This window comes from Chelon labrosus, assembly GCF_963514085.1.
Source record: "Chelon labrosus genome assembly, chromosome: 18".
In the NCBI taxonomy this organism is placed as follows: Eukaryota; Metazoa; Chordata; class Actinopteri; order Mugiliformes; family Mugilidae; genus Chelon; species Chelon labrosus.
The window spans coordinates 16,979,715-16,993,895 of NC_140351.1; the positions used below are offsets into that span (position 1 = coordinate 16,979,715).

Consider the following 14,181-nt stretch of genomic DNA (forward strand, 5'->3'; position numbering starts at 1 on the left):
GCACCATCAATTTTCAATTAATCTGTAGACAAATAAAAGTTTGATACAGCATAAACAAGCCCAGCGCCGTTTGATCAGGATCTATTATTAACCCGTCTTCAAATGTTTATCAGAAGGTCCTATTTCCCTGCTGTCAAGTTGTAATTACAAAGGCGCTGAAAACGTGGGAGGGTGTCAAGAGGACGCTGGAGATGTTTGGTGTTAATTTTGAGAAATTGTTTTTTGACAGCTTTATTATTTGTTTCACTAAAAACACGGGAGAAAGCAAACCCCAACAGCGAGTTTTGAACATAAACAAGACCTTTAGTTCAATTTTACAGCTGTGTGGATGCTCCTTTGGTCGTGAAGAAAAGGTCAAAGGTCAGTAAAACAGCATTAATTGTGTTCACTGGGAAATGTTCTACACTTGGTACAGTACAGTGGTACTCAAAGCTTTTTCTCATTCACCCATTCACACACTTAGAGCAGTAGAGTCAACCTTGCAATCACTGGACAACTCGCACTACCCACTGAGCCAAAGCTGCCCACAACTGTTTTTCTTTCCCAGCAAAGGAAAAGCTCCCGCACAGCATCAAACTTACTTGGAGGGTCGACGGTGGGCGGGCAAGACCATTTACTTTTAAGAAATACATTCGCTTAGTGGTTCAGTATTTTGTTTATGTAACTTCTGGTTCAGACCTGGACTGTGGTCAGTTTGAGGTCCGGCCCCCGGTGTCTCTGTCTTCTGACTGATCCTCCAGTCAAAGTCGTCGTCAAGGTCTTGAGAAAGCTGGCAGCTCTCTTCCCACTGGTCTTCCTCCATGTTGAAATTACAAGCACCTGGAGAGGCAATCATGTGGTCTGCAAGAGAGAAAGATGGAAGGAAAGAGTGAAACGTCTAGACTGAAAATTGTCTTTCTGTTCTGCAATACGGGAGACTCACTCTCGCGGCCGATGAAAGCCATTTCCATTTTTCTTTTTTTTTTGACTCACCGCAGTCTATCTCGTCAGATTCATCAGCACAGTCGGCCTTGTTGTCGCACACCAGGTGGGACTCAATACAGTGGCCGCAGCGACACACAAAGTCTGTGACTGCAGGACAACTAACAAGCTCCACATCGCCTAAAACAAGCAGACAGACACAGAGGTGAGGCACAGACGACTATTATTCATGTCTCTACTCTTTTTAGGGCTGCCCCATCTCTCCTTTTATATTCAGATTCATCAAATCTAGAGTTACAGCAGGTGCTCCGATGAATAACTTTATTTCTTATGTCTCTACACCAAAGGACACGAGCATCAGAGTCGAAAGTAAACAAAATCCAACAAAGGCCTGTCATGGAAATCAAAGTCTCCCTCCTCCAGCTCCGCCTTGTTAGACAGAACAGAGAGAAAGGAAAAGAGATGAGGTGGATCAGAGACAGTCGACAGTATAACTACATTATGTGAGTCTGTGTGCACTGTTAAGCTTCAAAGGCAGAGACATTAAGTGATGACTGAAACGAGGGAAGAGCTGGATTTTATTCCAGGAGGTCGGTGCGGTTAAAACCCTCATAGATTAAACTGAAAATCAATATTGTAGTTTAAGGCTGATGGAAGTTGAGCGTCTTTGTCATTTGGTTTTTGGAAATACAGTTTGTCTACTTGTCAGTCTTTGCACACAGGCCTCTCAGTCTGTTTTGATCTATGTCTCCACTTGTCCGCAGGTCAGTATTTATGCCTGCCTGTGTATGGATGTTTGCATTTTTTTTGTCAGAGCTGGGCCTTGGCAGAGACGGGAAACATCCCACACGGTGTCCAGCCTTGTGCCAGGTCTCCTGTTTAATGTGGAACATCTGTCTCGGACATAAACATCAAACAGCGTCTGTCAGCGGCTGTCATCACACAGAAAATCAAACCCTGTTCCTTCGATACAAACTGGCTCTCTTTCTCTGAGTGCGCCAGAGACAGAATCAGTTTTATACCACAAACTACCAGTTAGAAATATCATAAAATATTTCAAAAGTGTAATTATATCTAAATGAAGATTACTGGAGGAATAATTTAATAAAACTTGCTCCACATTATGTTTTACAAATAAGTTTGTATTTTCTAGGCCACTGTTACTGCTGTAATTATTCATTCATTGCTTTAAAACACCTGGAATTGGTAAAGGTTTACACTGTTTGTAACTATTACTATAATCTTATATGAACAAAGACAATGATTCATGGGTTCAGTGAATTTCAAAGCTAAGATTAAGGATGTAAGACTTCTAATCCAGAGTTAATATGAGCTGGTACAAGCAGTAAATAAGTCAATGAAATGTGTAGTAGAATTAAAGCTCCTTTTAAATTACAGAAGCCATAAGAATGATTTGTGCTTCCAATGTGCACACAGAGAGTATATATAAAATACGTGCAGAGGTTTGCTGAATCCCAGGGAGTCTGTGATTACTTTGCTGGGTGGGGAGAAAACTTTCAAGTCCAGAGGCCCAGTCCAATTTTGGACAATGAAATTCAAAGATCCTTCCTACCTCATTTACAGTAGGCTACTTGAATTATTGTGTAAAATTTTGTTTGTTGGTTGGCTCTGGGTTGTATGTTTTTGTTTTAGAGGTAACAAGTAAGAAAGTGTAGGATTCAGTCAATGTGGCTTCAGTTCTTGCTGAACCAGGAATCATTTGTACAGTTTATAGTGTTCAATATAGCAAATATATAACAATAAGCAGACACTTGAATTAAAAATGTGTCCAGTCATATAACAAGGTATCTACAGCCATGCTAGCAGCTCTCTGAGGATCTGTTTGTGAGCTTAGTGCTAAAAGCTAACACCGACATGCTAACTAAGATATGCTGGGGCTCAGTAGAACTAATGCCTGCTAGGTTTTCAGACTTAGTGTGTTAGCATGCTAGCATCTGCTAGTTAGCACTAAACACGTAGTACAGCAGTGGCTGATGGGAATGTCACTAGTTTAAACTCTGACCTTTCGATACCTGAGTCAAAATAAACTTTTGTGAAGAACTGGAAGTTCCCTCAGTTGGTGTATTCTTGAGATATTGATCAAGTTCACATGACGGCATAGTGATCTTGATCTTTGACTCCTCACGGCCAAAATGTAATCACTTCTTTGAGTCAAAGTGAACGTTTGCCCTAAATGTGAAGAATTTCCACCATGTTGTTCTATCACGTAAGATGGGACGGACAGACAGACAACCTGAATACGTAATACCTATAGTTATGGCGGCTGTCATTGGTATGGAAGCATGAAGAGTGTACTGTTCATACAGGTCACCTACTTGGGGCACAGTCTATGTACTCCAGGTCATCCAGGGCAGCTCCTCCGCTCACGTCCCTTGAACGGATCCCTTCAAATATCACTTCAAAGTTCCTGAGCTTCCTCAAGGGAACCTCTGCTCGGTTCCAGTTGTTCCCTTGATGCCCCGTTTTATTCCAAACCTCCAACAAATCGTTCTCTGTCTGTGGAGAAGAGCAGAGATTACAATAAATGGATTTCACATACAGCTCTGGTTATAACACTGAGCACGACTGTAAGATCATTTCAAAGTGGCTCAAAGTGGATTCAAAGCTACAGCCGCGATTACTGTCAAAATATACTCTTCAGGCTTTGAGCATTATTGACTCACATGTCAAGAGTGAAGGGCTTCAACTTAAAATGAGCTGAAATTAGCTTCTGGACAGGCTACAGCTGCTGAGAAACAGTGAATGGCATCTAAGAGGAGTCATTAAAGTCTCATTAGCATAACACTGCAGTAATAAGTTCCCTGCCTTGAGACCTGCAATTCAGACTGAAACCCTGCCCTCCCTGAGGTATGGTAATGGATTTCTCTCATGCCACATATGGAACATATTAAAAGACAGACCGACATGTATTCCTCTGTAAGTCCACTATGTCTTTTCCCATGGTACGAGCCAGGCACTAAATCAGGGCTAATACTGCTTTGAGACAGCCAATGTGACTTTGACAGGGGTTTTGTGGGCCTTAAGTTTTTATGAGCCAGCATCTCACCGGTGGTTCTTTAATGTCATGCGAAAAGCATCAGTGAGACATTTACAAAGACATATCACGTTAAAACAAAAATGCTTTGTCTTGAGAATATGAGGAACAAGCACATGAAGGTTTATTACATTTTAACAATCCTCCAGAGGAGATACTGTAAAATACAGCATGCTCCATACAGTAACACTGAATAGAAAACTGAAGGACATCCAGATAAATGATTTCCCCAAGAAGGAAAAGAGACTGAAAAAAAAGGAATACATACAATACTGTAGTTACAATCATTATCACTTAATCTACAGACTATTTTGTCATTTTAAAAACAAAAGGATTGTAATTCATATTTCTGGTGAAATTGATGAAACAATTAATTGTTTCTGCTCTAGTTTCATCCACCAATGAGCGAAAGTCCCATGCGCTGCATTTCTTCTGTCTGCTTCATCTAATGTTTGAAAATTAATTAATTAGGTGTGACTAACCTAAACCCAATCCGCATGTTTTAATCTGATGAAAAACCAGAAAACAATTTCCATAAAATATAATCTTCACTTTGCGCCACGGGGTTGTTTTTGTGCAATTAACTCATTGCTGTCCATTCATGGATTTCTGCCATCAACGCTCATGAAGGACGTAGTGGGACCAGAAATGAAGGCTATTGCTCTGTTCACACTACGAGAGACGTTTCAGAACAGCCAAGCGTGGCTAGCTGCATCATCTGCAAGTTGCGTTGTTATTAGCCCGTCATCCATCTATAAATGAACTGGGGGCCGTGTCACTGGAGTGCTAAATGAGGCAGAAGCTAGCTTAATGTTCACTCGTAGCGTTAAGTGTCAGGCATAGTTTCATATCGCCGGCTTCCATTGTAAATGACTATAAGTCTGTTGTGTTTTTACCACTGGTATGAACCATACACTGTATAAATATGCGCGGAACAGCTCCTCAAAACTGAAGCCAAAGCAAGTATAGCTCCCCCTGGTGACTGTTTGCAGTATAAGTCATAAGCTCCACCTCCTCCATGTTAGTGTATGGGATGTATCCCCGGGAAAATAGCGTCAGTTTGGCCAATGCAAGGAAGTGGGGACACGTTGTCCATATTTATACAGTCTATGGTGTGAACACAGCATGAGAAGACACTGCAACAAAAAAAAACAACAAATAGTTGGATAGGTCACATTCATGGTTCATTCTCAGTCATCCAGGTCACGGCTTAACTAAAAACAAAGTTACAACAAAGGCAGCTGAACTTGTCTGAGTTTTCTTGAAGACATTTCTCCAGTCCTCCAAGCTCTTCTTCAGTTCTAAAGAAGTGGCACTTGTTTTTAGATATCAGGAATGGAGTATGCGTTTTTGATTGGCATCTGCCTGTCCAGATATCTTCTCCTCTTACAATGGTAGCATACACTTTCACTTTCTTATATATATATATATTTTTTTTTTTACCAAAATGATTGGGACTGTGGCTCACAAGTCAGTGAGACAGACCCTGATTGGGTCAGATCTGCAAAAGCAAACAAGAAGAATGAAGTGTAAAGTAAGCACATCACCCTGGATTTTTGGCAAGCAGAGGCAATATACTGGAGATTGAAAGAACCATTGCTCAGATATTTTAGAAATATGCACACACACTTTCTACCTCATTTCTCACTTGTGATGATTAAAGTGATAGTTAAAAATCTATTTAAGCTTCAGGTCAATGCAGAGAAGCCGCGGCTGGTTAGTGTTTAATAGTGGAACGTATAGATTTATCTACCCACCCTGATGAGGTTTATGAGTCTAATTTTAAGAATGGTGTAACCCTGCAATAATTCATAACAGCCTCCTCGTCCTCTGGTCTCTGTAAAGGTGACTGCATAACTGCAAGTCTATAATGTCTCACGTTTTGGGAATCAGTCTCATAGGGGTGAAACTTTCTGGAGGTAAACGAGTAAACACCCCAGAAACTGTAGGCTTTTCAAAAATAAGACATCAAACCTGCTGCACTTGAAGTTGGAATACGTGGCCAGAGGCTTGGCTACAGTGAAAAGAGACCTGGTCTAATGTACTCAAAACCAGAGGACGAGCAATGTCACATTCGACTCTGCAGTTTGAAAGCCTATTAAAATGCACCCTTGGGTGAGGCATGCACAGGCTGTCTCCTCCGCTTTACGCCAGTAGAGCCCTGGCTTGAAATAATCTTGTTACTGTGAGAGTAGCGCACAGATTAATAGGCAGCGTTACAGCAAGACTTATCCAGATTTATGTCATGGAGTAAAGGCTCAATCCATAAAAGCAGCCTTAGAGCGACTGACGAGTGTAAGATACCGGCATACACGGCTCACATTTGATGTCTGGGTGGCATATCAGTCCAGGCATTTATTCGATCAATGTGAAGCTTCATTTCCTGAGCTCGCAGTCAAAGCGGCGCAGCCGCAAATTCAGTTCTCTCAAAGAGAAGTGGATGTACATTTACATAATTTCATTTTATTATCCCCTTGCAGCGAAAGTCAAGAGGCCAAAAGAAAAACCCAGTTGTAATCACAACAAAATGTTTGTTTTATTGAAGTTTTGTAATCCCCAGTGTTTTAGCCATATACTGAATGTTCCACTAAGCTGGAATCCAATTTGTATTCATGACTTTTTCATTGTAAAGAACCGCTGGCAGCTGTTTTTCTGTCAGCTCACCGTCAATTCACGCTGCTTTTTTTTCTACTTATCTTCCGCTCAGTTAAAAACACCGGGGGGATATTAGCATATTGTTTTTGTTACAGGACAATGCCTTCAATCCAGAATATGTTCAGATAATTAGCTTTGTCATTCTATAATTCACTGGAGGAAAATATCGGTCGGGCTGACTGCCAGATGTACAGCCACATGTGAACAAACAACACTTATATAGTTATACATAATTATATAAATGAGAAAATGTCAGCAATTGTAATAAAGGTAGACTGTTCAAATTACCTCTGCTCGTAAGGCAAACAAACACCCTGCCTTTAGAAACAATAACACAGTCCTTGCAAGGAAAGAGAAAGAAAATGAGGGGAAAGATTTATACTGATGAGACAAAAAGAAAGAAAAGTCATTGCAGCTACAGAAAATCCTTAATTTAACAGAAGTATGTAAAGGGAAGAATTCATCATTTTGTGAAACATGGAAGAGAATTACAGTAGGACATTTACATCACTCTTACGTCTGTTATTGTAAATATGTTAACCCTAGGCTAGCCTCACCTATAATCACTACAATGAGCTGTGTCTTTATGCCACTTTACACTTAAAATGTGTGAGCTTTCAGGTACTGGTAGGCAGATTTAGTCACTTTCACACTGAAGCTTATTATATACTCCGCGAGAAGCGAGAAATTTGTTCTTGCTCCCGGGGCTGCGAGAACAAGAAAAAAGTTCATTTTGGAAAAGTAATTTATACTTCACGAGAAGCTCCGGGCCCTCCCACTGCAGCATATGTTACACGCTTCATGTATAAATCCAACTATAGGACATGCATGCAGACACATCATTGTACATTTGGGAGTTGGACAGTTGGTTAAGACCCCCAATTTTATTCAGTCCCTAGCTTACTGTACTTACAGTCCTGGTTATATAAATAGACAGGCCTGTTGAGCCCCTAACAGACTTCACAGGGGGAAACACTTGCCAGATAAATATGATCCCCTCCCTCCCACCCATTGTCTATAGCTTCATTAACATAACTCCATTTGTTCTTCAATCAACCTTTAAAGATGGCACAAACTGTATTTACACTCTGACGCTCGCAGAGAGTGACTTGGCTGTGCAAATGTGTGTGTTTGTTTGTATGTGTCAAGCTATAAAATGCTACAGTATAATGTAAATGAAAGCAATAATCTGTAAGTGCTAACGTCTTTGAACCTTGTAGGTCATACATGCACTTAACGTCATTTATGAGCCGTGGTAAGCTAAAGCAACATAAAGCTGGGCTCAGACGCTGGTTCTCCCTCCTTTCTCTCCCGCACACACTTCACTAAATGTGTTAAATTGCACAGGATGACCCCTGAACTCATCACCCTCTATGTCTGCATCTCTGTGTGTAAACGACTCCGCGCCTCATTTTAATGTCTGGAGCTGACCTTCTTTGAAAGGCCAGATTTTACATTTTTCATCCATATGTGAAAGAGGCGCAGATGTAAAACAGCCCACGCGCATTCATCATGTCCTGCCCCTCAGAGAGTCACATAATCAATCTATCAGCCAAAGCACCTGATTGAAAACTGGGTAAAAACCCACCACATGATATCTAAGATCAGCTGCCTCCTCTCTGCACCAGGAAATAAAAAGCTCAGCGCATTTGTATAATAGGCAAATTTAAATGAAGCATCAGTATGTGTAACGTGTACATGCACGTGTGCTGTGATGTAAATTTATGTTCCATTGGAGCTCAGTCGCACAAATAAATGAAAAGGTTTCTGATGTTGTATATTTGTGTCTATAAATCCCATGATGAGATCAAAATAAATAATATTCACTTGTGATTTGCAATACATGTGACTCGACTCATGACAAATCTATAAGAAAAAACATAAATATATATAATATAATTTGTATTCTTGCAAAGGTTAAATTATTTCATAACACGGCTGCACATGCACCGTAACCTTTAGCCAACATTATTTAAACATAAATTATGCATATTTCTATCCATAACGTTGGCAGTGCCAGTGTTCTTGGTAATGTATACAACCAGTTTAACATTGTGACTCAGTGAAAACAAGCTACACTATATCACGCTTTTGCCTGCACAGGACAACTAGACAACTGGGACAGAGCATCTCCAGCACTTGTGGGGTGTTCCTGGTCTGCAGTGGTCGGAACAAAGGTGGTCTAAGGATAGACAAGGATCATGAGTGACCAAGGCCCATTGACGCGTGCGGGGAGCGAAGGCTGGACCATGTGGTCTGCTCCAACAGATGAGTACCTCTAGCTGAATTTTCTAAAAAAAAAAAGGTAATGCTGGTTCTGACAGAGAGGTGTCAGAGCACACACAGTTCATCACACTTTAGAGGGCAGGATAGCATCACAACTGGCCCACAGAGCAATGGTAGAAGGTGGCCTGGTCTGATGTATCACATTTCATTTGCATCACGTGGATAGCTGCGTCACTTATCTCGGGAACATACGGTACCAGGATACAAGAAACACCATCTTGCAGTTGCACTGGTGATGTGCTCGCTCTGTAACAATGTTCAGGTGGTGGTACGTATCAAAGTAACATCCACAAAAAAGCCAGGACCCACATTTCCTTGAAAAACATTACACTGTAATGGGATCATCAATGGTTCCCTGGTTGGTGGTTTTAATGCTGTGGCTGATCTGGGAGTATTTTACGACATGTCCCCACGTGGGCCAATAAATCTACTCATGCACAATGCCTACACCGTAAACCTCGAGTCACACCTGATGAAGTTAAGTGAAACTGAAAGTACCAGAGGATGGAGGCTCAGTAAGTCACAGCCGAATCTAAAAGGCAGAAAGCTAGAAACAGAAATCCTAATCCCTGAAAGTCAACCATGCGTACGCAAAGTAGATGGCTGAACGCCTAACAAGCTAGAGGCCTTGAGAACTGGCAGGGACGGAGTGTGCCCAGATGGTGGGGTTGGGACGCTCTTGGCTGGGGAGTGACCGTGACCCCCATCACTCTGCTCCACCCCCCCTACAGATGATCAACAGTTCAAACACTGGCAAAGATTGACAGCCGCACCGCTCTTTTAACCAAATTAATGGGACCACGAGACAGCTGTGCTAATATGATGTGATTACTGTCCACATTAACATAAATTAATATGATCAAGCTTTATTTCTGACTGAGCGTAACCACGACAACCACTCTTGACTGGAGGACAGTTCGTCTTTTATAGACTGTCATGGGCCGACATGAATCCTCATCATGACTGAGTGCGTATCTGAATCAAAACACTCCCCTCCACGCGGCTCACCTTGATCAGGAGTCGGATGGTTCCCGAGGCCTTACGGGAAATGTAGTACCAGAAGGAGAGCTTGCAGATGGTGCTGGACTCTTTCCAGACGGAGCTCCTAATATGAGCTTTATCACCTTTCAGCCCCACTGGTGTAGCCTCCAGGTAGACAAAATGACCTGAAGGGAGAGAAGAGACGAGTGAGGAGAGAGGAGCTGATTATCATCTGAGACGGTCACAGGGTGCAAGGGGGTAGTGAGGCCCAGGGGTCGCGGAGAAATCTCTGACACGTCTCCTAATCTCTCACCACCTTTTGGCTCCACTCAGTTCCTCAGTGAAACTCTTGACGTAGGGAGGAAACCTGAGAAAAATGGATTAAATACAAAACCAAACAGAGTACAGCTGCTCTTTTATGTGTCTGTCTTTCCACAAATATATGTCAATTAGACTCAACAGTAAATCAAACAGTCTTAACACCAATGTCTTAAAGTTTTGTTGAGAGATTCTTGAGATTCTTTTCTGATGTGCGTGTTTTCACCAAAAGCCATTCAGTCCAGCACTTGTCTTTATAAAAACCCTGCAGCATGTAATCAATCTTTCACACAGCTAATCCAGGTATCTGGATATAGTTAAAAGGATGACAGCATATTTATGCCCTCATTTTCAGCATGTTTCAGTGGATAATATTTCATTTTTGCCAGGTTGCAATGGAACAAGAAGCCACAGCGAGATCACCCCCTCCTACCGTAGCAATCACAGTGAGTGTAACCAAATCAATCAGGATTGAAAATGTCAGGGTTAACTTCAAGATGCTAAGAAAGAGCACCACCGTCTTATGTGCACACGTGTTGATTTATTCCATGGACACTAATATAAAGCAATCTGAGGCCTGCATCAATCACCTGAATTCTCACATGTAGCACGTTCGCACGCCGAGACGCAGCTTATTGATTTTATCTCTTAAGTGATTCAGCCATGCATTTAAACATTGGGGAGAGACGAGGGAGCGGTTCAGACTTCACTGGGTGAAACTTTTTAAATTGGTGGAGTTTCATTCACTCTGATTATCCAAAACGAAAAGAGTGCACACGCTCAATTATACAATGATAATTCAAAGACGGTAGGGGGATTCTGTTTTTAATGGGAAATGGAGAGTATCTAAAACAAAGTTAAAATGAAGGCAACAGGATTTCTAGAAAATGTTCCACCACTCATCCAAGTAGCTTCTTTAAATGACGGGTGAGGAGTTTGGGTTTTTATTTCAAAACATGTGTGGGTGGTGCTCAGCTGAAACCTACATCACCTGCAAAATGAGGATGCTGTTCAGATTAACCTGGATGGTGTCTTCTTTTTAATTATTAGTGCCTCTGTTGAGATTCTGACTGTTATACAAGGTGAGGAGTTTAAAGAGGTCATGTCCAGTTGCCTTGTTTTAGGTTTATCACGACCTGGATAAACCGCCACAGAAATACAAGAAACTCTGAGCTAATCAACAAATTCTAAATTGGTCGAGAGGAAACGTGACAAACACGTACCGTTCTCATCCATCAGGGTGTGATCAAACGGAGGCCGTATGCTTTGGACAGATCCGGTCCCCAGCGTCCAATCGAAATTATCAGCCTGGGAGCTCTTCCAGCCGCAGCGGCCGTTCTCAAAAGAGCAGGAGGTCCCGCAATCCTTTTCGTCTGTGCCATCGCCACAATCGTCTGTGAAGTCGCAGCCCTGCCCCGGAGCGAAACATCTGCCATTTTCACAAGGCAGGAAGCCGGAGGGACAGGACCCTGAATATAAGACACACACACAAAATAAAACTAGGCCGCTGCATAAATGTATATACAGGAACAGTTCTGCCTTGAAGGGTAGTGTAGGTTGGCATTGGCTCTCTGAGGTCAGAGAACACTTATTCAGACTTTCTGTCTGATGAGTTTGATGAACAACCGTATGCTAAATATGAAGTTACACACAGAAACTGGCTAACTTAGCATAACAGGATCAGCATTTTTCCATATATTTAAACCATGTTTAAGAAAGAGATTTCAGGAAATCATTGCCCCTGGCCCAGAAATATCCCTACAAATAAGTTTTATACGTATTAAACAAAGGTTTAAAGGGGACAGTTTTTGTGTTATGCTAACAGGCTTCATATTTTAAGTAAAGGAAGCTGGCGTGTGTTTCATAAAATGTCAGACCGAAATAAATAGTCAATATACTGATGACCCTGCTACAAAACAGCTAATGTGTGCTTCACTGGATTAATCAGCACCACAAGAGTGAGTATTTACTGCAGAAGTCAGCTCAAAAGAGGGGGGACCATGAGCATGCAGCATCGGGGTCTCTTTAAGAGGCTTAGAAAGACAAAGGATCACAGAGCTGTGAGCCCAGATCACTGTATCATTGGGTGGTGCTGCTGTAGGGGGCAGGAATCTGCTTCTTTTGGAGCCAGACATTCCTGTGGGGTAAGTGCTTGGCCGTTGGGGAGTGCTAGAAAGGGAGATGAGGCGTGATGAAGAGGGGTGGTCCCTGTAATTAAAGGAGAGAAAGGGGTATAAGTCCTTCCTAATCCTTTGTTCCTCTTCAGATGCACAGGACCAGAAGCAATGCGCCCCAACAAAGGAACATAGGAAGCCAGGAAGCCACAGATCCTGTCCGTGGAGCCAGGCGGCTCTGCTGCATACTGAAGCTCAACGTGGATTCATCTAGAATAAAAGCTCCAATTTCTGAAATTCCTGCAACAGTTGCAGTCTCTCTACACCTGTTACTCTAGCTTTAGGGCTGGCACTGCTGTGTGCAATGTGGCCTTCACACCAATGACCCGCTCTCCTCACGTACAGTACGTGGGTCTGACACCCTGAGTGGCATACTGCCCCCTGGTGCAAGAACGCTGCTGGAGATGAACATTTAAAGATCAATCACACTGATCTACTCCTGTTACATTTAAAATACGATGGAATCATTATTGCCCATCGCCATTTGACACATTATCATACATTTACATTTCTTTGCATTTAATTTACCAAAACAATTTTCAATATTATTTAGTCCACTACATCACCTTTAACTATGACCTGATCACTAAACACGATTTACATATTTTTGAAATATTAACATAAAGCGCTTTTTATACATAGAGGTGCATTAGACTATACAGTTGAAACATAATAAAGCAGCCGCTGAATGAGGGGCATGTAAAAGTCCCTTTTGGCTTTCCTTAGACTTGATGGGACTTTAACACAAAGAAACAATATGAAGAGAGAAATGCATTACAAATGGACTTAAATATGTATTTTGCTACTGTATTGATTTAAGCGTTTGGAGGTCCCGGAGGTCTTGTGTCTACATCTTTGGCATTGGGGATTTTTTTTCATCGTTTTCTGACAATTTTTAAACAAACAAAAAAATTGTTTCCAGAGCTGTATTTTTAGACCGGTAATAGTGTAAACGGTCTTTGTTGCAGCTCTTATTTGGGAACTGTCGCTTTTGAGATGTCAAGCTTCGCTGTTTGAGGTTATGTTTGTTTCTCAAAACCATTGAAAAACTAAAGCAATACTTTGCAAAACAGCTCTGCGGTCCTGAACATGGGTTTGTTGGGGGTTGTATTTATGTGTTGCTCACAGCATCAATGTCACCAATATGTAAAGCATAATCAATAGTTAGATTTCTAAGTGCAAATATAAATCAGCTTTTGCATTATTTTCTGATTCGAATTAATCTTCCGATATCCTGCATCCACTTGTCAGAAACATGACAGCTGCTCTTAAGGAGAAAAGACACAGATGAGTGGTTTGACTAATGGATTTGCTGACATCCTCATCAGTAAAGATATATTCTCTTCTATTGATCGACAGTGTTCACATACACACACAGTATACTGTATGGAGGATATACATGCATTCATACATAGACGTCTCAGAATATGTTAAGCATATGATGACAGGCCTTTCCGTGAGATTTACATTATCTGAATGGATTGTCCTTCAGTTACGTTCTCCTGGATAAAAGCTCACCCACAGACACAAAGCATGTGAGCAGCCAGGCGTTCTGCTCTATCGTGTACTGTGATGGGATTATTTAGATTGAAGCTGCAGAAGAAAAAGCCCCTGTGGGGCTGCAGTACATAATTACAGTTCCTGCTGTCTCTGGGCTCATCGGTATTACTGTACGTCCTCTGCAGCCGTCAGCTGCTAAGACACAGGTGGAATAGGTTTCTCCCTGCAGACTCTTTAATGGCAGGATGAACTTTACTTCACTGTCACGGCAGCGCTGTTGCTCCCTGACTT

At 41.8% G+C, this 14,181-nt stretch overlaps 1 protein-coding gene across 1 annotated transcript in view; it reads right to left on the minus strand.

Annotated features, from left to right (window-relative positions):
* malrd1 (MAM and LDL receptor class A domain containing 1) overlaps positions 1 to 14,181 on the minus strand; it is a gene marked incomplete at its 5' end in the record, with an annotated part of 52,911 nt that overhangs the window by 14,238 nt on the left and 24,492 nt on the right. Inside the window, 5 exons of the mRNA XM_084566686.1 lie at positions 679 to 840; positions 973 to 1,101; positions 3,258 to 3,438; positions 9,926 to 10,083; positions 11,440 to 11,685. Coding sequence (XP_084422812.1) covers positions 679 to 840; positions 973 to 1,101; positions 3,258 to 3,438; positions 9,926 to 10,083; positions 11,440 to 11,685 — 876 coding nt within the window. The remainder of the gene's footprint in view (positions 1 to 678; positions 841 to 972; positions 1,102 to 3,257; positions 3,439 to 9,925; positions 10,084 to 11,439; positions 11,686 to 14,181) is intronic.